General features: G+C 37.8%; 1 protein-coding gene across 3 annotated transcripts; it reads right to left on the reverse strand.

Annotated features, from left to right (window-relative positions):
- Window positions 1-698: 698 nt before the first annotated feature.
- PRPS2 (phosphoribosyl pyrophosphate synthetase 2) lies at window positions 699-27,460 on the reverse strand. Of its 3 annotated transcripts, XM_062574574.1 has the most exons (8): window positions 27,276-27,460; window positions 15,467-15,650; window positions 12,729-12,749; window positions 9,261-9,359; window positions 8,065-8,189; window positions 4,535-4,708; window positions 1,740-1,899; window positions 699-1,267 (listed from the first exon to the last, which is right to left on the reverse strand). In XM_062574574.1, exons 1-8 carry the CDS (start codon window positions 27,395-27,397, stop codon window positions 1,175-1,177), a joined length of 978 nt encoding a protein of 325 aa, XP_062430558.1. In that variant the 5' UTR covers window positions 27,398-27,460; the 3' UTR covers window positions 699-1,174. The 3 variants fall into 3 exon arrangements, with proteins under 3 accessions (XP_062430558.1, XP_062430575.1, XP_062430567.1); XM_062574591.1 differs by lacking the exon at window positions 12,729-12,749; XM_062574583.1 differs by lacking the exon at window positions 12,729-12,749 and having other exon boundaries at window positions 9,261-9,357; window positions 15,456-15,650.
- Window positions 27,461-27,922: the final 462 nt, after the last annotated feature.

Here is a 27,922-nt window from a genome sequence, read left to right on the forward strand (position 1 = left end):
AAACTCTGTAAAAGAATGAAGACCAAGAAGTACAGTGATTGAATTTTCTTTTTTCCCCAGAATCCATTACTGACTGCACTTACCAGTACCTAACCATAGGCTTCTCGGAATACAATCTATTTTCCCCGTGGTTTTAATTCTCTAATACTAGAGTATTCAAGACTGGTTAGTTTACCATAGTTCACTGCCTACATAGCAAAGTACTGTGGTAGTTCATAATAGAAAGCTGAAGCTCTATTAACAATGCAGGTAAGATGAAAAGTATTTTCTGCTATTTTCAGTCAAATAAATATGGGTAGATTTTTTTTTTTTTTTTTTTTTTTTTTTACAAATATGTAAGTGTGTCTATATTTGTTTGGACTATGCATAGTGATGCTTTACAATATTAGCAGAAAAACTTACAAAATTATTCATATTATTAGAATCATAGAATGCTAAAATCCATGGGAAAAGTGACATGCAAAACAAATTGCTCTTGTGATTTAAAATTGGTCCTTATTACTGAAATACAGGAAATTAATAAGTAATCCCAGCAATACTGAAACATCAATCTTATAATTGACTATAGTATCTGCACAGTAGATTTCAATCAAATGATATAATGAACAACTGAGAGCTTCACAGAAGAAAACTTGTAACAAGTTGTGGAAAAAAAGAACAAAGTTTAAGAAACACAGGTAATATTATGGATGTGTCAACAGTTCCTTAAAATTAACATGAGATTTAAATTCTATTAGAGCTTATAAAATAATATTCTTTGGAGTTGAGTAGAACACACACACAAGGCTGCCTGCCTGACAGACTGCAGATGCCTTGATGTGCAGCATTTAGTTTAACACAGACAATTTCATATGCATAGATTCTATTAAGTTCTATAAACTTGTTTAGTAATTCTGAACAGAAAACAGATCTGAAGCAGCAATTTAGTAGGAAGAGAACCTAAGCACACAAAAGAACTTGGCAACAGGTAAGATCCCAAACTCCCATGGGAATTCTTAAAAGGTTTCTGCAGGATGGAGATTTATTGCCCATTTAAAAGGAACAAACAGTAATTAGGAGACAAACACATAATTTAACCTACAAGCTCTGGGCTTCTACAAACATTCATCTCTTGTGATTGTCAACAGGGCTAGTTGACACAGCCCTTGCAAAGATACAACATAGCTTTTTGCAGTTACAGGGGAACATGACTGAACAGGTAAGATACAGATTCACCATTGTGTGTTCTTCGAATTGCCTCAGCCAGGATCATAGAAATGTCAATAACCTAAAAGGAAAGAAAGGGGCAGGAGGAGAAGGGAAAATAAAAACAATTGTAGTTTATTGTTTTGATATCCTATAAAGAATTCAGTTTATAAGCATATGAATTGTACATTCAGTTTACTATTCTGCTCTCTTACCTCTCCAGGGAAGAGGAGTACAAATACACATACAAGTACTGTATGTGGAATCTTGATCAAATTTTAAAAAAGCATCAAAGCCAGCTTAAAACCCATTATTCTTGCATAGTCATGCATACTTGATCTGCTGCAGCATCAAATTTTTTTTTCCAGTATTTTATCATACTAACTCAATTTCCTTAGAACAACTGTTCAGCATGATTTCACAGTATGTTCTGCAAATAACCTAGCTGCACAATCAAGAATATGATTTTCATCTTAAGGCACAAAACTCTAGCATTGCAGAATGGTAAAATACAAATTCAGAGTTTGAACAGATGACAAAGAACACTACAGTACCTGAATTTTGGGGCAGTGTTTCATCTTCTCTTCTTGAGGGATTGTATTTGTTACCACAACAGCCTCAAATGCTGCATTATTAATCCGAGAAATAGCAGGACCAGAAAAGATTCCATGAGTAAGAATAGCATAAACTTTAGTGGCTCCAGCAGACACTAACCTGCAAGCATGAAGGAAGTACATGCTGTGATACATGTTTAAATGCACAGTTCTAGATGGCACTTTTGAAATGTGAGTCTACTGTGCTTGGACAAAGGTTTGGGATCAAAAAAGTTTAATGATCAAAAGCCTAGCTTACTGCAGGACAGTGAGATGATAAAGCATACAAAAAAACTTGTATAAATGAAAGAACTAGAACAACTTGTGAATGTCAGATTCTCTTAATATTGTTTTCACTGACCCCTCTATCTCCAGATACTCAAAGCTATGAGACTACAACTGGAACTAGGCCAAAAGGCAGCCTTGAACAGTTGGTACTTTATTGGATCAGCACAGAAAGTAAAAAAGGAAAAGAGACAAAAACAGAAATATCATATCATTTTGAATGACTCACTAGAATCAAAGAATTCCAATCATTAGCATGTGCAACCTCAAAGGAGGATATATTATTACCGTGTGAATGTGTACTACAAGTGAAGAAGAAAAAAGCCTTCAGCAAGTTCATCTACAGTATCTGGAAATACTTGTCTAACCTAATCTATAACCTATTATATATGCTCTTAGGTTGCTAGTAAACCTTTCTTTATAAAGAAAGTCTTAAAAAGTAATTTAGATAGTCTAAGCAGAACCTCATCTAGCTTTAGCACTAATGAAAAGCACACCTTCATGCCAAGAACATCGCAACAATAACAGACAGCGTTGTTCAAGCAAAAGCATCTTCTAGTGAACACTCCAGGTACACTGTAGGTTTCTGATGCTTTCAGAGTTTGCTCTATAAAAATCTGTCGTAGATAAAGCATTTCTTTCATAGCAGGAAAAAAAAATAAAGGCCTCTTTTGGCAGCAGTTAGTGTCCTCTGTGCACAGAGGTGTCAAAAAAAAATCATTGGCTAGACTATTTTGACAAGAAAAGGGCACACAGGCTAACATTGGCATTTGATACAGATTACTATGTGGACAGCAAACTGCATAATATCTAATTGCAGAATTCCATCAAGTATGATATCCAAGTAAACAAAATTATATGAACGCTTCTACCTTGAGTTTTTGCCATCCTGATCACCTAGAAGCAAACAGCAAACCTTCAGCTAAATCCTGTGGGATGACCCTTACTTCAGCCATTAGTGGTAATGTCTAGCTCACTGAAGTATCACCCTATTACTTCAACAGAATATGAAATAGGTTTAGACAGGAAGTACCACTTGGACCTTTACTGGATTTGATGCTAGTCAATACTTTCAAATGGTCTGCAAGTATATTGGGCAGGAATATAAATTCAAGGTGATCTCAACTCAGAGATAAAAAGCTTTAGAAAGGAGAACAATACTGTTTTAAGTGTTCAGCAACAAAATCTGTTGAAGACATTCTAGTGTCTAGTTCCCCAGCAGTTTGTTCCCACTTCTCCTTTGCAGCAGGCACAGCCATTAGTGGAGAGGGAGAGGGTCTATGCCATAAACCAGATAAGACAAGATCTGAAAATAATCTCTGGATGGCAAAATTAAGCCTTAGGTCTCCGAGCAAGTTTAGATTGAAGCCTCTGACCTTCCAAAACAGAGCTGACAGCATACATTTAGATGTGAATGGAAGTGCAGGAGCACTTCAGTCCAGTTTTGCTCAACTCTAATACCTCACATTTGTTCTTAAGGAATATCAGTCCATTTCTCCAATTTGTCAAAGTGCTTTCTTAAGCTAGAATTGCTGCCACTCACTTTCAGTTGTGAAGCTATGGCAATAGGAAAAAGATAATCATTTGAGTTTACATAGACTGGGGTCTCCTGGGTAGCAATTTTTTTTTAGAAAAGGGTAGACAAAGTTCAGGGCAGCCAGCACTATCAACCTCTGTGGGAAAAAAATTACCACCACCCTGAACTGTACAAGCATAAAGACAGGCTGAAAAAAAAGAAACCTACAAGATTAATCCTTTCTACTCAGCAATGTTAGGGCCTCAGTCAGGATACTGGGCCTACTTTCATATGCTGCATTTCAAGAAGTAAATGGAAGAACTGAAAAGAGCTCAGACAGCATCAAGAGCAGAGGTCTAGAAACCACGTGGAAAGAACAGACTGAACAAACTGAGGTTGTTTATTCCAGAGGGGGATGAAAATATTCAACCTGATTCCAGAGGAAAAAGGATAAAAATAAACTTATATTCATCGTCCAGGACAAAGAGGACAAGTAGTTTTATATTAAAAATTTGTATTAAAGATTAAGATTAAACATGCAAAACATTGAGGAGGAAAGCTTTCTAATGGTGAATCTAATAAGGCTCTGCAAAAATTTGCTAAAGGGGAGTGGAAAACCTCCATAAGGTTTAAGAACAGAATGATCCGTCATGTCTGCCTTGGAAGTGGAAAAATATATTACATGGCCCCCCAAGTCCCTTCCAAATTTGATGAGTGTTTTTATTCTTTCTTCTTTCTAAATATAGATTATGTATTTCTGTAAATATTTTCATTTCCACATTCTAAAGGAGAACAGTTTTGATCAAGAGACTGTGGCCTATGGACTGAAGAATCAAAGCAACTTCACTCTACAAAAATTAGGTTGACTTATAAGCATGCAGACAGAGCAACTGAGTTCATCTGCTATCTGTAGGTCACATTACAAGGAGACAGTAGGCTAGCTACTAATACTTACTTGTCTGCTGCATGACATATCGTGCCACATGTGTCAGCCATATCATCAACAAGAATAGCTACCCTGTCTTTCACATCACCAACCAAGACCATTCTGTCTACTTCACTTGCTTTCTTCCGTTCCTTATGAATGAGAGCAAATTCCACATTCAGTCTGTCAGCAATTGAAGTAACCCTAAGTCGGAGGAAGAAATAACACATTTCAGAAATCTGTTTTGAAAGGGAGAAGAAAGCCTACTTGTCTTCTTGTCACAAAACTGCATGTTTATTAAAAAAAAAAAAAAAAAAAAAAAAAAAAGATCACTATAGCACAAGCATTTGCAAGTCACAAGACAGGGTAGGAAATCTTAATTCTTTGTCAATACATACAATCAGTGTTTTAACCAATACTCCAGAAATATTTAATTGACTTTTTTCTGTCAGAGTTTTCTGACACTAGTCTTTGAAAAGGTCACTAGGTAAATTCAGTTAGGATAACTAAGTTACTGTGCTTAAGGCATTTAATAGAAGTAGCAATCCAGCAATGTTGGTCATTGGTTGGAGAAAAGAGGACATATACATATATTATTACTCAGAGTGAGAGGTTCACTTCACAGCATAGGCCTGTTAAACTAAGAGGGTGGGGACCAAAACCCACTAACCCCGAAGCAGTCATTTTTCATCTGATGCAAAGATTTTAGCTGCATTGTTCCAATAAGTTTATGAAATACAGTTCTGTACACAAAATCTGCTTTTAATAATACAGATATACTAGAGTAGAAATTTACTACTAAGTAGAACTAGTTTCTCAAGTAGAAATTTACTATCAGAGACAGCTAGTCTCTAATAGAAAAGAACTGGATATGTCCTTAGAAGCCTACTGTTGTAGATTCTGTTCCTTCTAATTATTGGTCTCTTCCTCTTCACAAGAGAGGGTAGGAGAATTACAGGCCTAGTAGCTTAACCTCTGCACCTCCACCATAAATAGAACTTTTGAATACACCTGTGTGGAGGAGGGTCACTGCAAGTAGAATAAAAGCTGCTGTCTGAAAATATGTAGAGATGTAATGCCTCATTTCTTCCAGGAAAAGCTTTCCCTTTAAGACTGCTATGGAAGAACTCAAAAGGTTTGGGCATGGGGAAAATTAAAGAATAATGTTCAGTTGTAAAAGCCACTGCATTAGATAATAGTTAATTCAAAATTAAATTAAGAAAAATTTAAAATAAATATAGCTTTTGAAACCATTTTGAAGGCAGCTACAGAGCTACTAGTAGCTCAGGGAAAACCTAAGATTTGTTGGACTTTTACTGGTATGTAGAATGTATACTCAAAACATGTCAGCTCTTCACAGGCTTTTATTGAACTGCTGCAAAACCTAGTCACACTAGGTAGTTTAAAAAAAGAGAAGGCCTCAATTCCAAGCATTCACCAGCTTCACTTTAAAATCCTAACCAAAAACACTACTGCCAGGAATGTGAAAACCAGGCCAATGGGAAAAACAAGCAAGTTAATGGTGATTAGTAATTTATTTAGCAACACTTGTCTAGTAATGAAGTAGGTTACTGAGTAATTCTGTCAGCAATGCTTCTGATTGGCAAAGATTTTTTTTAGAACTCTATGACGACCTCTGGTGGCCAGACTGAACTACCAAGCTTAATATGTTACAAACTTCTAATTAAATAGGTTGCTAATCCAGATTTTTTTTAATATACTAGCACAGTCTTGAAGCCTGTCCTTTTCAGAATACTTTTAGAATGTTGTTAACAAGGTTAACATTCACATTTAATGTAGAATACAGTCCAGTTTCTTTAGTAGTTATATACAAAAAATAAGTTTGTTACAGCTTTCCAAAACCAGGCTGGTGAACAAAAAAAATGTTAAAATGCTTTCACATTTTTGTGCATAACAGTAACTTCAAAACAAACCTTAATACCTCAGAGGCATCAAGACATCAATAGAACCTGCATGCCTTACTTCAATCACAAAACTTAATGAGCTGGAAAGTCACCAAGCAAACAGTAAGAAACAGAAAAGTATTCAAATGTTTAAAATGTTGAGCAATAAAAACATATTTAATACTTCTGACTTATTTTTAAGACGTTGTTCACATTCTATTCACTTTCATTAACCCAAGTATTAATTTGAAGGTCTACATGTTTTAAACGAACAAGCCAAAGCCATCTTTATATTATATTACCAGAGGCAAAGGAGAAGTAGATTTATGGTAAGCAACATTCTTCAGCAATGAATGTTTGATTGCATTGCAATAGGACGACTGCAAAACAGATTCTATACCTATTAATTAGAATGAAAGTGGTCCTCAAAAACAAACTCTCACAATCAGTTTCTAATACACAAATAGTTACTAGGGCAGAGGGGGAACCTCACTGCTTGACCACCTCCCCCATCCCCCTAAAAACAAACAAAAAAACAAAACAAAACAAAAAAATCCACTGTATCCCAAATTGGATTCCAAACAAAGACTGTCTTTCAAAGGAAAAAAAAAGACAGGATCTAGACAGGAACAAAAATAAACTTAATGGACTGAGTCATCTCAATTTTAGAATGCCTTCTAATTTCTATTCTTCCCATCTTTAACTTCAGTAATCTAAACAGGAAAACTCTGCAATCGTAGAATATTCCTCTGTTAATTTTTAAAACAGATTCATGATGGACCCAAACAGTTTGCCTTAAGTTATAATATGGTTGTTTTTCCAGTTTTGCCTGTGCCACATTCCAAATATTTAAACTATGATGGGCTTATAGGCTTCTTATTTCATTTGTTTTTGCTCCTATTCAGTTTCTAACAGCAGAATGACCAGTAACTTGAGAATCAATATTTCACCTCAGTGGTATCCTCTACCACTTAGCTGACTTTGTGCTTCCGAACTTTTGCATTAATTTATAGGATCAGTCTCCTAAACAAGTAACACATGCTGTGAATAGAGAATCATTACAGTTAATTGAGTTTGCTACTTTTACCACTTGCCACTCAAAGTAAAAGTTCATTCTTTTTCTAATACTCACAGTACCTAACTTGAGTCCATAGCGTTAAGACTAGAATGCAGTTAAAGAAAAGAAACGTGACTCAAGCAAGGTCTTACCCAAGTGCCAGCAGGTACAGTGAGGAAAGGCTATATGCTTTATCAGAGAAAGGAAACTTAAGCAATTCCAGAGTGAAACAGGAACAGGGGCAGCAACCAGACTAAAGAAGCAAGCAGCAGGAGAGGGGAAAAAAAAAAAAAAAAAAAAAAAAAAAATCTTTCTCTCTCATGGAGGGATTCAGTTAATAAGGCCATATCCAGCGAAAGAAAAAAACCCATTTTCTTTAGAGTGTAGAAAGCTCCTGGATGTTTTCAAACATGAACAACATTTAGAAGAACTAGTTATGCTGGGTTTTTTTTACAATGCAGCTGGCATCAATTACGTACCCTGTATCTCATACATTCAAAGAATGTATGGAAGAGGTGGGGGGTAGGGATGTGAAAAAGAATAGACCAAGTAGTTCATTGATCACTAACCATATGCAGAACTAATGGCTTGAATAGTACCTTTTTGCACCACCTGCATCAGGTGAGACTATGATGCAGTTTCTCCACTCCACAATATTCTCTTTTATCCACTGCAGCACTGCAGGTTCTGCATACAGGTTATCTACTGGAATGTCAAAGAAACCCTAGTTCAAAAGAGAAAGATAGTTTCATAAACATGCATTTATTTTTTACTTTGAATTTACTTGGAAGACATTAGAAAAGAGTCAAGTCCTTGCCTCTCATGCAGGGTAAGATTTTAGTATTCTACAGCGGCCTGATTCTACCCGCTGTTATGTCCATCAAATCCAGTGGAAGCGGAGTTGGACAAATATGAAGATCTTTAAAAATCTCAAAGTAGTGAAATGAAGAAAAACTGTTCCCACTGTATGAATACCCCCCCCAACACATGAAAAGAAACCTACAACAAAAATCCCAAGGCTGCAGCATCTAAGCAAATTCATGCTTGTAAGAGTCTCAAGCTTACTTAATTGCCATAAATTAATTCTTAGGACTAATTGCTTGACATAAACACTAGTATTTCAGTCCAGGAAAGATTCAAGTTAAGTTAACTTGAGCTGAGAAGCAGAATGGAATCTTTCTCTTCTTTGTACAAGCTGCAATAAGAAGAAATCTGTGACCATAAATGAAGCTGCTTTGAGAACAGTCTAGCGTAATTTGAAATTCTGATTAATAGAACGCTGGAACTGGAAAGAAGGTATTCTCTAGAAAAAAGCAAGGTATCTTGAAAGAGGAGCATGTGAGAAACACAGCCAACATCTACTCTTATTTGCTGAATTCATCAGTGAAGCCAGCTAAGCATTTCTAGCCTCTATCTCCACTTCTCTTGCAAGATTGTCTCCCTGGCTGCACCAAAACTCTCCCAAGGATGAGAAAGAGAACCTCCTCCTCACCCAGAGAGCATGTTGGACATTCCAGGAGCTCTAATACTTGAGTTTAGCCAATTCTTGGGAGGAGAGGAGGAAGAAACACTCAGAAGCATCTGAAGTACCTGCAAAATGACACCCCCCCATAAGATCAAGGCTGATAATATAATTAGAAACCAGCAGTGAGGCAATCAAAGCTTTCTCTAAACCCTGAGAATTACACTTCCAAATGCTGCCTTTCAAAACAATGAGGGGAAAACAGAGATTCAGTATTAGCTTTTCATATTAATTTAACAGACCTTCTACTACAGTCAGTAAGAACTCAGTTACCTGTATCTGAGAAGCATGTAAGTCCATAGTGATGATATGGTCAGCCCCCGCAACTGACAGCATGTTGGCAACAAGTTTTGCAGAGATTGGAGCACGACTCTGAGGAATAAAGCACAAATGTTCAAATTTTAAAAAGACTGACTAGATACAAAGAGTCAGAAAGTTTCCTATGTTTACATATCTTTTAGTATATTTGCAATTTAGATATGAAGATCTCTTAAAAAAAACTTTGGCCAAACTAGCTTGTCAATAGCAAGTCTTGCTACTAGGGTTTTGAAACTCAGTAAAACATTTTGGAGTACCTGTATTAGCTTGCACAGCCTGGCTAATAACATCTGGCTAGCAAACAGAGAAACCTGGGGATATAGTTTTCCAATTCTTTATTTTGAACTTTCAGCTAGCTGTTCTTTATGAAGGACAGACAGTCTCCGTTTATCTAACCCACTATCCATACATTAATACCCGATTCTCAGGCAACTATCCTATTCTAAAGAACATTGCCAAGTATGAAGAAGGCAGAATGAATCTAACTTTTAAAAACACTGTTTAATGTTAATATTAAGCATTTCTTCATGATACAGTAAAACAGATCCTTCTAGGCAGGCACAGAAGACTTTTTGCCAATTAGAACTTAATTGTCAGATGTAATTAGGAATCTAGACTTTGGTGAAGGGGAAGAGAATGGGAAGAAAACAGGAAAGGGGAAGGGGCAGAGGAAGAGTGAAAGACTAATTAGCACAGTTAGTGGCAATGTCAAGTGCTTTTTTAAAAAAAATCTAACAAAGATGCAAAATGCACAGCAACGTAAAAAGATGAAAAATCGTGATTGGAGGATAGCTTATGTTTTTCTGAGCAACTGCAAAGTCCTTTGAGACTCTGTAGCTTTGTAAAAAAGCTACGTTAGTCTCAACAGCTTTGTCTGTAATGGACATACTAAATTTCACATTTTCTTTCACCAACTATTAAATATGACTAGCAACCACCACTACTGTTAGCGCAGAAGCAGAACTCACTCGCAGGTTCCATCTCACTGTAGGATTCTGGTTTTGCATGCAAGATATGCTCCCTCCTAGATTTCTTTATCAAACAGCTTCATTTAGCCTCCTAGGATCTCCCCAAAATTTTTCAAAGTATCTCAATTTTTAATAAGTTCTCTCAAGGGCAAAACACACAATAAGCTGAATCACTGCCAATTTAACATGGATGCTATGCTGGCACCTGGCTACAGCACAGAGGTATTTCCATCAACGCGTTTGTTGATTTATTTGGAAACTCGACCTTTCCCTGTTTTAACCTGTGAATTGCCAACATACTCCAAGCTGCAAGAAAAACTGCAATATCTCAGTTTATTTCCTTGAAGTTTTTTTTTTTTATTGTATGCATGTGTGTGTGTACTTTGCACAAGATGTCCCCCCTTTGGCCTCTGTGAGAGCCAGAGAAGATGTATATAGCAGTTTGCAATTACCTAGGTCTCCAATTCATATGCAGACAGCTTCCAAAAGACTTTTGCAGTCCTCACAGCCTCGTCAGGGATGGCTATTTCCCAGTTACTGAGAACTACGCTGTCCTCATCTATGATGATTTCTGTAAGGTCCAAGTGAGCCAATGCTTTCTGGATACTTCTATTCTTTTCAGTAAACCTGTGATTTGCCCTATTCAAGATCCTGGTAACTTTAGGTCATTTTAGCAGTCCAAATCAGACCAGTCTAAGTTTCAAGATATTCAAGTCTCTGGTAACACCCAGCAAAACGAAGATTTGACTTTACCATCATGTTCTTTCATCAGCAGTTTACAAAGATCTGATTTCATGTTAGTTAAGCTAAACTGAGAAATGCTGCTGAAGGCAGAGGTTTGCTCACCTTCTTGTCCCATTCCTTGCCTCCAGTCTACACACTTCCACACTTCTCCTGGGCTGCACACTGATACCTGTCTGAACCCATAGCAGCCAGCCAAAGAAGCCAAAATGGAAGAGGGGAGGAAATAAGACTGCTAACCAGGACAACCTCTTCTGGTAGAAAGCTGTAGCAAGTTCAGCCTTGCTGTCATGGCAAATAAGATTCTTCCCAGAATGTGGTTTGTATTTTCATTCCTTCTGGGCTAATTAAGTTCACTATTTTTCCCCCTCCTCATTTCTGTTCAACAAACATACAAGTTACGATATGGAGGCATGAGACAAGCTGAATATCATCAACAAAACAAACAAGAAAAACACACAAAACCCCCAACTTTCCTGCATCAAGAACTAATGTATACATTACCAGTTGATACTTCTTTCAGCTGCTGGCCTTGCAGGCTGACTTCCCAGAAGGAAAAACTTGAAGGTTTTACCACTAGGTAACTTGTTTTAGTAGACATGCACATCACAGATTGCCTACATGCTGGTGAACAGAGGGTCTTGGAAGAAAAGATAGCCAAACACCAATACTTGTTTCTTAAGAATGGGCTAACAGATTAAGACAAATGAGGGTTTCAGCTATTTGAGTTTCCTCTACACAAAATTGTGCATTAAAATGAATAATCATGTTCAAAAAAGTAAGATTTGATTGCTTACAAAGAAAGTGAGAAAAGTTTTTGCTACAATATAATCCAAGGTGATTTTAAAAATAAACTTCAAGAAAACCTCAAACAATCTGGCCTCAAATTGAGAAACTAGATGACAGTAGACAAGAACTGAAGGTTTTCTTTGGCTTTGTGATGTTTGCTTATCAGAGAGGCAACAATACAAGAAAGTTCTCTATGTTCATTGTTCCATTCTTTGATACAATTTGAGATTATTCAGAATTATTAGTATGAAATACATTAGATTATGTACAGAAACTAAATTGAAGTAATTACTGAAGTTTTTAGTTCCTAAGCAAATTCCCCACTCACTTATAGCAGCAATTATAATAAAAAGATTTCTTGTTTCAAGATGTGTTACAAAGTTATTAGCAATTCTTAATATTACTAGGGAAAGGGAAGGAATCCACAAAACTAGTAAAAATGACCTCTTAAGAACAACTATGGAAAGAATACATAGCTAAAACCAAAAGGTGGGAATGCCTTTAATTATCTTATTATATTGTTTTGTTCAAAGTGCATCACATGCATACTGAATCAAAAAAAATATATATCCAAGAAACCACAAATATTTGACTGGAACTTTCACTTCTAAGAAAGTCAGTTGTGAAGTTTATTGATACTGAATATTCACTAAATTTATTACCTAAATTTATCACCTAAATTTATCATTTTGAAAATGAAATATGCTTTGAAGCCTCCAGAATTGACAGCCATTATCTTGACTGTCCAAGCACAATTTCGACTTAAAAAAAAAAAAAAAGAAAAAAAGCTGAAATCTGGGCGTGAAACTGAAAGAGTTCCCATTTATATGATGTAACCCAGTAAGCCTCACCCTTTAAGGCCATCTTAATGGAAATGCTTACTATTAGATTAAAAAAATTAAAATAAAAAAAAAAGGATACCTACCCAACGCTCCACGGCTCCCTTCTACAAATCAAAAAAACAAAGTTACATAAGCTGTGGAACACCAAACCTCACCTGTCACTAAACTTCCAACTTATCTCAAAGACATCTCTATAGCATCCTACATAAAAGTATCTTGCCAAGGCTTTGAAGATAAGCATAGAGGATGCATAAACTTGCAAATACAGCCAAAGTACAGATACTTGAGCTAATTTTAAGTTAGTTACCTTGTATATCAGATTTATTCTAGCTTATGACAGCACTTAATTATGCCCAGGTCAATTTACCAACTTTACAAGTAATCTTGGCAAGTTTTTTTTTTTTTTCTTAAACCTCTGTTTCCCTGCCTTTATAACTGAGAACAGCTTGCACAGATCTCTATTGTCCTGCCAGAACTGTTGCTAATACCCAAAGTTAACTCATTTAAAGCTAGGCTAGGTTTAATGCTAAAATGTCCAGACTAGATTACATATTCAGAATATGATGTTTTACTGAAAGCCCTTCTCCTTAAATCAAAAGTATTTTCACTATTTTCAGTGAAAATTTGTTATTTCCAGCATCAAGAACTCATCTATAAAGAACTAAATGGGCTGAAAGCCAACAACTTTAAACTAGTAAACAGCATATTACGCTGCTTCACTTCTTATTCAAGCAACTGCTGCAAGATCTTCCAGCAGAAGGAAAAAAAAAATCTGCATACATTCAAAGAAAGAATATGGCTGGCACTTCTCTGACATTTCAGACAGCACACAGATCTTATGCATTCAATATGGGTCAAAGACCAAATGACATGATGCAATCAAACAGTGAGAGGAAGGATCTCCCTGTCAGTGAGCTGCCCAATGTCAACAGCCTCATTAGTTTATTTTGCAACATGGAGGTCAACTACCAAGCTTATTTCCCAAAGATGGCAAACATTTTCGCAATTGCAAAACAGAGGTTAAAAGAAAAAAAGAAAAGGCTTGCTAGAATTGCAGAACCCAGCAGCATCTAAAGAAAAGCCTAGAATAATGCTTAAATTTTAAATCAGTGTCTTAGTTACTTTCCTGTGCTATCCATTTTCAGATGGCATTTCCAAAAGACAAAAATGTTCCTGGGGAACATGCTGGGCCACCTTCCTATAGGTTTCAAGTGTCTCCTGGAAGCCTATCATCTTGATTTTTGGTACATTCGATAAGGCTTTCCCTAGATACATAGTAACCTTGGGACATATTAATCCTTTTACCACACCAAGAACTTACTATATGGTCCAGTAGACACTTCAAATATTAATTTGGAAATCAGAACATCTTCATGAACAAGATGCTTTCTTTAACTTCCAAGAAAATGTTGATTGCTTTCTTTTCAAGCTCTTTTGATAAAGCCCCTTTCAGCTCTCTTATCAAGGAGTATTGTTCAATACAGAAACACAGCAAACTGGAGTTCCAGAAGTAGGCAATGGATAGGGACCTACTAAAATCCTGAACTGAGTTTTTTGAAAGCCTCAATAATAATGTTATAGAGACCACACTCCTTAAAAGAAAAATTTTCTGGTATTCAATTTTGTTCTCCTCGACCACATGCTGATAATGCCATACTTTGTAGTGTCTATTACTTTTAGATTCTACATTCCTTATCAATCCTGTTATATTTTTATATAAAAGAATAAAAGGGAAAAAAAAAACAACCAAAACCTCACAGAGCTTTGAGGATGGTGTGCTCAACACTCAAAGTGTAAAAGGGGGCAGTCAGTTTATGGGAAGTAGCAGGAGTGGGGCAATTTTCCAAAAATACAACAATTGCAATCCAATATTAATGCTGCATTTCACATTTATTCTTGTCAGTTCTTTAAGTAAGTTTTGACAGAAGTAACACTCATGTAATAAGGCTTTTGCATACATGTACTAGAGATAGAAAACTAAAGTTTTCTATTTTAAAAAATTTTAGTTCTGTATTCTTTCTAAAAAAAAAAATCAAGTTCATGAACAATGAACAGTTGTTATTGTGTTATCAATTCAGCAGAACTGCTGCATTTATCATCTATAACAGCCCAAATTTAGAGAAAGAGCACTAAAAAGACAGAAGTGATCTAGTTTATCTGCAGTTTGTTCTGCATCAATACAAACAGATTATTCCAAACGTACTTTTCTGGAATCTGCCCTACAGAATGCAATAATCTATTTGTTCATTAAATCTGCAGATTTAATCAGCTCCTTGCATTTGGCTCTCAGTTTTAACCTAGAGTAAAAACCACTTGCATAGTGGTTCTAGCACTTCAAATTGTCTCAGGCAATTCCTGCCCTTTACTTCTACTAACTCCTCCTCATAAATTTTGAATATTGCTACTTCATTTTTATTTAATAAGAAGTCAATAAGGATTTAATTCAGTGCAATTACACTAATTAAAGATGGTAAAACTAGTGTATTCTCCTTATGTACACAGTAAAAAAAAAAAAAAAAAAACTAAGTTGGCAAAAGCAAGAAAGAGTTTCAGTTAGGTTTGCTAGCAAGGTACTCTGAAATATACCACATAACATGTACCTACTTATAAAAATCAAAGTGAGTGAAGAATCATTTGTCTCCATTCACTTACTGTTGATGTAATTCAACATTTGAACATAAAGAGACAAATATGTTAAACAAAATCTTAATTCTTTTAAATGTTTATGAAAATATGCTTTATCTCCAAAAGCTTCAAGGGAACAAGCTGTAAAAGACTTTTAAAAAAATACACTTTCCATAATAAAATACATTTTACCTACCTTGTCTTTCTTATCTTGCCTGGCGTATGGAAAACATGGAATTACTGCAGTTACTCTGGAGGATGATGCAATCTTGCAAGCGTTGATCATGATGAGTAGTTCCATTAAGTTGTCATTTATTTCTCCACAGCCACTCTGGATGATATACACATCTTCTCCTCTCACACTTTCACCAATCTCTACACTGTAAGAGTAGGAGATAGCCATTTAGTCCCATTAGTTATCAGAAGCGTGTTAAAGACTAGAACACTGTTTCGTCTAACAAACTTTCATAAGTTTATCCTCATTTAGGACACTTTTACTGTGATTTGGTAACTCTCTCTTTGATACACAGTTTACTTCAAAACAAACTAGTCTACAGTTTACTTCAGCCTAAATACAGCTTTTGAAAGGTCTGTACAAACCAGTGTATAATTATGGTTATAATCACGTGAGCTGCATCTGTGCTATCAAGTTAATATTACCTTTTTTTTTTTTTTTAGTTTAGGTATTCTATGCCCCAAGAGTTAGGATAAGCATTAAAAAACCCTAAATAATTACAGAAACAAGAGGCAACTTCTAGAGCATTTTATTAATAATTGCATCAAAATTTCTACAAAAAGTGCAATTTATTTTCTGTGATAATTAGGACATTGTTAAATTCAGGAAGCTATGGCATTTTAGAGGACAGCAGTATAAAAAAAGTCAAACAGAAGTCTGCTAAAATTGAATCCACGATGTCTATGTACAGTTAAAGTTCAACAGTTCACCCAAGGTTTCTCACATGCTGTGCTATTTGTTCTAACTGAGCTTACATACTTAGGTCTTTTAAGATAGTTTCTAAGAATTATTTTATTCTTCTACAGATGCCAAAGTAAATTTTGGCATATCACTGCCTCACATCAAGACATTTGCACATTACACATTAATACCACCACCAGAGAACTCAAAATTAAACATATCTCAAAAAAATAGGAAAAATAAAGCAAATAAGCAGAATATTGATTTTTTTCATTCTAGATCCAAGTGCAAGAAATCTACTGTTAAGTCACACTCACACCTATTACCTCAGAACTTACTCATAGAAGCTACAGACATGAATTCAGGAAAAAAGATGAGGTTAGTAAAGTGTACAAAAAAAAACAGACTTCCTGAATAATGAGGCAGATGGAACATTTAAACGCATGCTCTATTAAGTCAGTCCGAGTTATTAAAAGCTAAAATATCTTCAGTTCTTATTTGAAAGGTTGCACCTTCGCCACAAATAAGCCAAAGGTTCTAGCTGGAAACCATCCATACAGCCTAGAGGGGATTAAAAAAAAAAAAAAAAAAAAAAAAAAAGTTTTTCTGATGCTCTTTCAACACCAAGGCTTGTTCTAGTCAAACATAGTCCAAAAAAACCTTTAGTTTATCAGCTTCCAGGGTACTGTGCAAGAGGCTGCTTTGTGTAGCTACAAAACACAAAAAGGAATTTACTGCTTATATACATCTTAATGACATGCAAACATGACAGATAGTCCCATCATGGTAGTTGAGGGCAGTATCACTAGTTACATTTTGAAAACTGTAAGGATATACCTGCCCCAGAAAGAATGTTTGTCCCTTCAAAGTGTGCAAATCAGAATAAAATTAAATTGCACAGAACACTGTGCCAATTTAATGAGCAGCCATTATTTTGCTTCCCCCTCACCAAGCAAAGCACAGTTCCATGCCGACCAGTGAAAGAATGAGTCTAGTGAAAATAAATGTGAGCATGCAATTAAAGACAGTATCACAAGCCAGATGCACAAGGCAATAGATAAGCAACCTTTCTTCACTTGCTTTCACTACTGCTTTTCACTGAGCACTAGCATCACATGAGTGCTTCACTTTGCAACCTTAATAGTTCTAACTGAATTTGTTTCGTCTTTCTCCTGGCTACTTGAATGTGCCTACCACCCACATATATTTACTTCCAGACTCTGATTCCTCCTTTTCATATTAGTAGCAGCTGCCTCTGTTTAATCCTTTTCTCCCTCCAGACCCTTATTAAACTTCTCCATCACTCCTCTTCGCACTTGGTCTCAGCCTCATTGTCTAAATCAACACACCTCTTTCACCTCCCTATTTTTGCCTTGTTGATTTGAAGGAAAACAAGTCCAACATACTTTCATTTTTACATTACATACATACCATTAGAAAGGTCACCAAGAAAACAGAAGGGAGAATGAGTGTCCCTGCACTCTCAGCTCCCCTAGTCAGCTCCACTGCAGGCTCGATGTTCCAAAACTGATGTTGTCTTAGTTTTTCCTTCCTTAAATTAAGGGGTTTTTTTGCCTGAGAAAGTCATCAGCAGGATTTCCTAAACCAAAACAAACTATCTAGTAAACACAATGACCTCTAAGATTGACAGGGTCAAGAACAGTGTCATCTTCAGATATCAGAATGTTAATTCTAGCAAATCTTTGAGACTTCCATCAAGGCAGGAAGATACATTTCTATGGTTACACAATTGTTACTTCCCTGCCCAATTTTTTGATCAAAGAAAAAAGCTATTCAAAGAAGGCTGTTTATAAATACTTTTATCAAATTAAGAATACTTTTCTAGTTTATTTTTCTTTTTGTAACTGAAAATAAATTTTGGTCAACACAACGGCAGTTGAGCAAAGCTCTAGGCATGCTCCACACTGGGAAGAATCTATCAACCTTCATTAGAAGCCCTACAAAAAATAGCTCTCATACTGAAGTATCAGAGTTCTGCTTCCTAGGAAAACAAACAAAACAGAAATCTGTCATTTTTTCCTGAACATATAAATCTGGCTCTGTGTAAGGCACCTACCCATTAGATTACAGACAGTCTCTTATGCTGAGTTACCAATTGTTTACTGATAGTTATTATTATGAGCACTTTAAAGGATGATAATCACAACTCAACTCAGCGCTTACACAGAACAGCTTAATAACAAGTATTGTCATATACCCAACCTTTGGAATGGGTCCAAAGGAGAACAGGAACACATGCAAAAGCTCTGTGTCACTTCTTTCAATCCAGGACCATGAAGTTAAACTTCTGTTCTTGAAATTAATCTAGGAACCATTATAAAGAAGAGGGAAACCAAAGAGGGAAACCAAAGACTAAAAGAGAAATACTACCAATTTCTAGGGGAGAGTATTACTGGAGTGACACAGGATGGCAGTATAAGATTTCAGTTCTTGAGGAATAAAATAGTTTCATAGATGCATTATGCAATAGGAAAAAGCTTTGATGAGTGACAAGAATACATTATCTTAACATTCATTACATACACAAAGAATATTGAATTATAACACCGATTTGTTTTCCTCTTAGAAATGGCAATTTCTAAGCACCCCCCTAAGAAATAACAGGTTTCAAAAGGTCACAGTATATATTTTGAGATTAATACAGTTCTAGTTAATACAATGGATCTGAAGTGATACTTCTTCCATGGCCATTAACTATTCTCTTTTCAATGCCCTTGGGCTGGCAATTACTTTTCCCATCTTGCAAGCAACCTAGAAAATGAAAGAGCTACTCCTTTCTCCCTTGATGTTTTAAAATTTTGTGATCTTGCTTTTCAGGCTAGAATGACATACATCTCTGGTACACAAACATGTAAATAATACATGCTATGTATGTGTAAGTATCTGATCTGGTGAACACGTTAAGTGCAAACTGAAGTGAATCAATCTTAATTTAAATATTTGCATAGCACTCTGCAGTAAACTAATTAAAGGTGCCAGGTAAGAACATAATGTAACGATTGTAAGAAGATTTTCTTATAATCAACTAGTGTTGGCCATGCAACAGGTTAGTATCTCCTATTATTTACCTTTTCAAAGTTCAGCGATATTACTACTAAGATACAATTTAGGACATCTATATCATGGCCTAATTAACTAATAATCCATTTGAGCTTTTTATTGTAGTGTAGTGAGGACAGAGGAATGACATAGGAACAAGCTCTTGCTTCAAGATTACAAGGTCAGCTTGTTTTATGCAATTTAATCAAATTTAGCTATTTTGTAACACTCAAGTTTATTTAAACTTCTTGCTCAGGAAGAGTCAACAGAACCTGTACATTAAGAGCTCCCAAACCATGCAACTTTTAAAGTACGCACTACAGAAATTAACAGTCCACAAAAGTAATCAGCTTTAAATTTCACCTATTTACTTGGGATCTGTGGTCTGTGTGATGCTGTCTGCGAAAGATGTGCAAGATAGGACACGCTAAAAAACAAGTTTGAGTGTAGATTTTTGCCGTCACCTTGCAAAGATGAATTGAAGAGTTTAAATATCTAGAAACTTAGATAGACTAATTATCATAAATTAAGGATAAAGCTCAAGAACCACTTACATTACAAACACATTTAAATGGCTGAAGCATACAATCATTAGGCAAAATTCAAAGTCAGGAATAAAGGTAGATTCGGCTTCTTATGATACTAAATTTATAACACATTCCTAACAGAATTAATAACAAGCAGAATTTTAAATAAGTATATCTTAACTTAGAAAAAAAAAGGTGTGGGAAAGCAGGGAAATAAATATGCAGAATCATACTAAAATAGTGAATTAGATAAGTCTATGACTAGGATCCAGTTCAAATCATGCAATTAAAGGACTCTATGAAACTTTAAAGAAAAATTATTGGATGAAGTTTCTAGCCATGCTCACAGGAAGTTTTATGAATTTATTTAGGTGCCAATAAAGTAAATCTTCATTTTAGGCACTTTCAGTACCCAGAGAAGAAGCCAAAATTCAGTCTAGAGTCTTCACATAGTGTGCAAGGAGAATCAATATCTCAAAAAAAGATCCGAAAAACCCCACATGCTGAATTTGCAAGTCATCAAGAAAACAGCCAATAGAAAACACTAAGCAGAGGGGTGTGTTTGAACTGTTACCCTTGGGAACAAATTTTTGCAGAGTAAGATATTTAACTTAAGGCCTCCAACTTACTGGACAAATATTAAAACTAGCATAATGTTTTATAACAAAGTGATTATGAGCATAAGGAAAAAACAAAATTAGCTTCACGAAATACATTTTAGATATGTTCTGTGAGTCTCCACTTAACGTCAGCCCCTCAAGAGACGCAGGGGCTGCTTGATCTACTACTAGACCTCAGCTGAGCTCAGGAAGCTGTATACAGAACTGCAGAAGCACAGTCAACCTGCTTACGGCAGGCTGAAGTGGCCCCTGAACAACTGTAGAAATTTCCATGAGGGAAAGCCAGGAAGGGGTATGGCCACAAGCAACTTTTCACAGTACATCTCCCTGTGTACTAGTATTTGTGTACTAATACCCACAAATATTTACTTACTGTTCTAACCTGGTCCTTAAGTTCCATTTTTAAGACTAGTGGAGAATGTGACTATACACCAGAGTACAGCAGAGAGAAACCTGATTTGTTTGGATGCTAAAAGCAACTACAGAACAGTAGAACTCTATGGGGTCTAAATTTAGTCTAGCTGGTTTTGATAGAGGCTGTAGTGAGATATTCTCCCACAAAATGAGCATCTTGGATTTCAGGAAGAAATCCTAGGCTCCTGAATGCTGAGATCACCTTTGAAAACAGCATCTGAAAGTCAAGTCACTTAAGTTGTAGATTAATATGATTTAAATTCCAATTGCCAGAGTGTGCTAGGACAGGGAAAAGGGAATCTCAGTCGCTCCTCCTTCCTAGCAATTTTGCTGCTCCTATTCATCAGCTCTACTACCCAGAGCAATTAAAAAAAAAAAAAAAAAAAAACACACACCAATAACAAACAAAACACACACACACCAGCTGTGGCATTTTTACTGCAAGTTTCTAGGTATCCTGTATCTCCTGGCACCCATGTTCTCTCCTCAATTTTAGACCCTTTCACTTCGATTAACAGCTCCAAGGTCAAGCCCCAACTACATCTTCATTTACAACTCCGGACTTTCCTATTGCTGGGCACCAACAAAACAAGCATCACACAGCCCAGGAAATAATCTTCCTGTCCTCAGTTCTGGCATACAGCCAACCACTGCAACAGGAAAACACCACTGTTTCAGCAGCTTCAGGTTGAAATAGGTTTGATCAAGGAAGACCTCTCAGAAATTTGGAAATAAAGGTCTACCAAGTCTGAGCACAAGCAGGGATTCTTCAAAGGCTTAGCACTAAAACCTACATCTAAGTACGCACAGGATCGTCAGGAATTATTCACACAGGTCTGGTTTATTGACATATTTCAAGTGCTTGGCATCTACCTAAAGATAAGAAGCACACAGTAAGGTCAATATAGTGCAAGTCAAAACAAAACACCGAAGTATTTTTAGGCCTTTTAGAATTCAGATCTGTTAACAATATAATAGATGACCATACCTGTCATAGCTGAAATTCACTATATAAAAGAAACCCCCACTACAGGCAATGCAGAAAATTCATCCTACACAACTATACTGGTAAAATATGTTTCTCCAATCTCACTTTGCTCACCACAGCATAAGCAAGCAGGGAATGAGGGAAAGAAGCAACTCCTTTGCCCCAGGCAGAGCATGACAACCACAGATATGAATCATCTGCAGAGTGGCTGGGCAATATAAAGAGAGTCCTCACCTCCCAGAGTGTCCTGTACCCCCATCAACTTCAGCTGATTTATCAGCTGACCACTTGAGCTTGCTTACTCCAAGACTAGGCTTGCAAAAACCCCAATAACCTACTTCAGTGAGGGTACAACCCAGGGCCTCTACAGCCCTGGAGCCCAAAGGAAGGAGGCAGAGGAAAAACAGCAAGGTCTTATCTTAGAGATGAGGCAGCGGCAGTAAAAGCGTGGAGTTGGAGGGCACTGCTGGGGAGATGGAGGGGAAAAGCGTTACAGCCCAATAATGAAAAACTTCATTTGAACCATGCATCCATACATAGCACTGATATCGAAGTTTTCTGGTTTTTCTTTTTATTTTTTATTTATTTATTTTTTGAACAAACTATTCTCATTACCCTACATTCTATGAAATAGTCACATTCATTCCTGTAAGAATCAGCTATTTTTCCTAGCTTCTAAGATTAAAGTTCAGACTACGACTCTAATGTTTGATCTTTGTTTTTTGTTCTTACTATTTTTTCCTCTTCTTTAAAGTACAAATGCCCCTCATACCAACAGCACAACTTTTCTCACAGAGCAGTCAACATCTTTTTGTAGCCACCACATTTTCCTCTACAATAATAGCTGTACTGCATATATTTATGTTGGTGATTCTGAAATAACCCAGCTTGAGCAGTTAAATAAGGCTACAGACAAACTGCCTCCAAAATTCACATGTGCCAGGCAAAACTTCAGTTCTTCTCAGGAATCCAAGAGGATGACTTGCTCTGACAATTTACTGCAGGTAAAAAACAGGAAATCTGATTAGGAAAAGGTTAGGGAGCTTCCATGAAGGGCTGAGAGCAGTAAGTTCTTTCATTGGTACAGAGGTGTGTAAAAGGATATCATCTGACTGCAGTTTCTCTATTTCAAGAATAACAATAACTTCAAGTACAGAGCTAAAATAATTTTTCTAAAAGAAAGCATACCAGATATTGTAAGAAAATACATTTAAGAAATAATGAACACGCAATGCCATTTTTTTTCTTTACCAGCCCATTCAGTAAAATATGTATGTGCCACCTAAGGGTACCTGGAGACAATTTTGTGAAACACTTCATACACAAAAGATTTGATTCTATACACACACACACACATATATATATATATATATATGTATACATACACACAAACGTTATATTTACAGATATACACACACACACACACGTTTCTGTTTTATATCTATGTAATGCATTTTTACAACATTAAGGCTGCAACAGTCATGCCAGCTCAAGGTCTTCAACTCCTCTCTCCCAGCCTTCCAAATCATGCCACCAGTTGCTTGCAGAGTTGCAAAGAAACTCATTGAGCCCCCCAACTAACAATTTTACTGGTAAGTGAAAATGTGGTTGCCACCCAGGTTCTTACTGGGACACTGTGGTCAGCATGCATACTCAATTGATGCAATAGTTTATAACACTAAACGAAGTTACCTTCTACAACCAGACATTTAGAAGCTCCCTTACTGCTTTAATAAAGGCAGGTTGACTCCAGTAGTCAGCTGAAGGAAAGTACTCCCACATTCTTTAGAGAAGAAGAAATAGTGGGTGGGGCGAGTCAAGTCTAGCAGGAATTTCCCCTCATTTTATCTAGCACAGTCATAGTATTTCTATTACAAACCTACCAGAACATTGAATGCCTAAATCGCAAGAGGACTGAAATACTCTAGCCTCAGTATAAATTGAGAAGCATCTTGAATTCTAAGTTTCCAAGAATTTAGAACATACCAGCCCATTTAACCTCATTTCTTGTTAGGAGTATTCCTATCCCTAGCTAATCTCAGTGAGTAATTCTTGTTCTTCAGGAACACTTAGATCTACTAAGGATTGAGATTGAAGCCTAAAGCCTGTGTCAGTTGAAATATAATACAAAATATTTAATAACTCTTTGCCATTCTATTCTGCAAGCAAGATTAATTGCTACTGTCAGATAAGTGACTTTCAGTGAGGACTTTTCTGACAAATATTTAAGCCTAGGGTTGCACATAATTATCAATTTACTTCATTCTCTTGAACATAAATGTGAATTGTGTAAACAGCAAAACTGTGTTTTTAACAAAAGGTGGATCTTTTCCGCAACTTACTAACTTCACAGATCTGACAAAGCAAGAGTTCGCTGACCCTCAGGCCCAGGCTTATCTATTTGCACAGGGTTTTGCCCAAGTGCCACTGGAAAGGTTTAAGGTTCTTTTGAGTATTTTAACTATTGAGTTCTAGTATCCTGTAATACTGCAAATATATTTCATAATGTCAATACTCTTATTTATAAGTTTAATAATGCAACAAAAATAAGAAAACACTATACTGGATTATCTTTACACATGATGAAATAAATTTTTACTTATACAACCATGAAAAAATTATGCTATAGACAGACTCAAGAGCCAGATGCTGCAAAAGAGGACCTTTGCAGCTTAAATATCTTATAAAATTTAGTTATGCTTTAATTTCAAATTTCAGGAACTCTCTCGTTAGGATTGCTGAATTTTATATTAAGAAAAGTCAGTTTACAAAACTGAAAGGGCACCATCCCAAAATAAGTTACTGAAGATATTAAAGACTACCCACTTGAAGTTTATTCTATAAAGTGGGGCAAATTTTACTTGCTAAAGGGGAAATAAGAACTGCATGTTTGAGATTCTAAAAATGAAGCTGTGTTAAAATACTTTAACACTGTGAAGTGTTAAAGTATTTTAAGTTGGGGTGGAGGGGAAGAAAGGGAAAGAGATGTTAGCCTAGCAGTGTTGTAACAGAAACAAATAAAATTTTTAGATTACATACTTCCCTCATGATATCTATACCACACTACATCCCTACTTGCCTAAGTAAACTACCACTACCAAGTTAGCCAAACCACTGACTTATATTCTGCAGTCACTGCTGGCCACTTATTTAATGGCAGAGGCTTATTTCACACCAAGAAAAGAAAAAAAAATGGAATGACAGTGTAGAGAATATGCGATCCTGAAGCCTAGAATTTAATTGATTTACATCGTAAAACAAATGCACAAACTCTAGGAATAAGTCTCTGCTTTGGAAGAAATCTAAATCAAAGAACCTCTGTTTAAACACACCAATTTTCAAAACTGCAGTTTGCTGTCTCTTAAAAACAAACCAACCAAATTAAAAAAAAAAAAACAACAAAATTAAAAAAAAACCCAACAACCTAGCACAAGTTTGCAAGACAATCATGCAACCAAATATGCAAATTAAATTTTATCATGCAAAAAGAAATGATTATGTGGCTGGAAAGACTTGAGGGAAGATTTCAATCTTCAGTTAATTAGGAATGAAGAGAGTAAAGGTCTGCAAACATTTGATGGCATAAACACTAATGGAAGAAGGTTTATAGTAACACCAGTAAGCACAACTAGAACAACAGCAGTTAGATTAAGAACATGAAAAAGTAGACTGAATAGAAGGGAAAACTTCAAGAGCAGTTTTAGTACCACAGCATGTTAATCTTTCAAAGGAAGCTATGAAAATATACTTGTTTGAAAGATTCAGAACAAGAATATATAAGCAAACTGAAGGGAAAACTGCATGCTCATTCCATGAGCATGCAAGACCGTGCTATTGCTTTTTAATGTAGGTATGTAAGATTGAGGTTCCTGAATATGAATTGCTTGCTAATTCCTCAGATTTTTTTGATGAATAAGGAAAACAACTGGATTTATGCACTCCTGCTGCCTGCCTGAGTAATATATAGGTAGGTCAAAAGCAAAGACGGCAAAACCAGTAAAGATCATAGAATGGTAAGGTTGAAAGGGACCTCTGGAGATCTTCCAGTCCGACCCTCAGCATAGCCCATACAGGGCTATCCCTATTGAACCTGCAACCTTGGCAGTAGCAGCACCACGCTCTAACCAACTGAGCTAAGATGGGTGATATTGGCAGAAAAAGAATTATCAAATTTTGAATGCATTCTCAGATAGTAAAGCACACAGTCCACATGGTTTAACACAACATCCTTAGCACTGTTACCAGAGTAACTTTCTACATTTGGCTGGCAAGCAACCTACTATGCTTTTCAAAAAGTAAGCCAAAGCCAACATAACAACTCAGGTGGGACCAACAGTTCACACACATAACACTGCTGCTGAACAATGAAGACTGGTCAAAACAAATCCTGAAGTGTGATTTGATCTAGACTTTTTCAAGTGTCTAACCTATTATTAACATCCTTTTCTTATATGCACTCACATGCAGACCTACTCATGAAACTTTATAATGTACTGTATTTTATAAAAATCAGAAGGACTGCATCTTTACTGTAAGAATTGGCCACAGCTGATCAACTGTGAAATTAACCGTTCCTGAACAGTCTGATAGATCTCATGGTGGACTGCCTGCCTCTCACAAACCCCTCTGAAGCCAGTGACCATCCCCAGCAGGATTCAGCACTCCCCTGCTCCTGGCATTGCTCCCAGGAGCACCCTTCGCTCCCTTGGTGAGTCACAGAGTGGTTAAGGTTGGAAGGGACCTCTGGAGATCATCTAGTCCAGCCTCCCTGCTCAAGTAGGGTCACCTAGAGCATGTTAGACAGGGTTGCATCCAGGCAGGCCTTGAACATCTCCAGAGAAGGAGACTCCACAACCTCCCTGGGCAACCTGTTCCCCTCAGTGAGGGCAAGCCCAGACAGCCCCAGCAGAGTGTTTTGCCCCTCAAGCCCACTTCATTGGTGGCAGCTGGTGGGGCCAGGGCATCCTGTAAGTCCTGGGTGTGCTCCAACACCACCACACATGCAGACACCTATCAGCAGGGCCACCAGCCCGGCCGCGCTCCTATCAGCTGCCCCCGGCAGCGCAGCCCTGCCTCCTCCCGGAGGGCGGCAGGGGCCCTGGCGCTCCGCCGCCGTTGGGCGACGCTCCGAAGAAGCGTTACAGGGCGCCCGGAGCGCCTCGCGCCCGCTTTTGTTTGTTTGCTGTTTTTTTTTTTAAGGCAGGCTGCGGCACGGGACACGGGAAGAGCCCCCGCGAGACGCCCGCGGCCGCCGTTTGGGAGCGGCGGGGAGGCGCGCGCGGGGCGGCGCCGCGCGTGAGGAGGTGTGTGTGTGCGCGTGGGGGGGAGGGGAACCCGTCCCGCCATCACGGCCGGCGGGGGTGTGGCGAGGGCGGGCCCGTGACGTCACCGGGCGCAGGTAGCGCCCCTCCCGGCGGCGGGGGCAGGGCAGGGCAGGGCGCGACGGCTGCCGCCCCGCGCGCCCCCCGCCGCCCACGCACCTGGTCTCCTGGTTGCTGAACTTCTTGGTCACCACCTTGCCCAGCTCCAGCCCGAGCCGGTCCGCCACGCGCTGCGACAGGTCCTGATGGGAGCTGCCGCTGAAGAGCACGATGTTGGGCATGGCGGATGAGGGCGGCGGCAGGGCCAGACAAGGCTCGGGACGAGGGCGAGAGAGAGCGCGGCCACCGCGGCGCGGGGCCAAATAAGCGGCGCGGCGCGGCGGCCCCGCCCCCTCCCCGCCGGGAGGAGGGGGGCGGGGCGCGGCGCCGGGGGCGGCCGTTGGCGGGGGGCCGTTAGGGGCGCAGGTGGCCCGGAGGCGACGTTAGGAGGCGGCAGGGCCGGCGCAGGGGCAGCACCCGCGGCGCCCGCTCCTTGCCCTGCCGAGGTGGCGTTCCGTGCCCTTCAGGCTGGGTTTCCCCTCAGCGGGGCACAATCCTGCTTCTGCTTCCCTTTCGTGCTTCCTAGAGCTGCCCAAATGGCAGCTCTCGTTTAGCTCAGTTTAGGTGTTCGGGTATGACACTGTCACCTCGAAAGCAATCGCTAAATACGCCCACAGCTACGTGTATGCCTAATTACATGGACAGCTCATTACTTCTAGCTACTGCAGCTTTCCTTGATTGTCAATCTATATAGAATTAGTGGAGTT

The sequence above is a fragment of the Rhea pennata genome, chromosome 1 (genome assembly GCF_028389875.1).
Source record: "Rhea pennata isolate bPtePen1 chromosome 1, bPtePen1.pri, whole genome shotgun sequence".
Lineage (NCBI taxonomy): Eukaryota > Metazoa > Chordata > Aves > Rheiformes > Rheidae > Rhea > Rhea pennata.

Bases quoted from the DNA above. Each gene is read 5' to 3' on its own strand.
- PRPS2 (XM_062574574.1), bottom strand. From the start codon at position 27,397: ATGCCCAACATCGTGCTCTTCAGCGGCAGCTCCCATCAGGACCTGTCG. The intron at 15,651-27,275 runs GTGCGTGGGCGG...CTACTCTTACAG, and splicing joins TTCAGCAACCAGGAGACCAG to TGTAGAGATTGGTGAAAGTG. The intron at 8,190-9,260 runs GTAACTGAGTTC...CTTTTGAACTAG, and splicing joins TACATGCTTCTCAGATACAG to GGTTTCTTTGACATTCCAGT.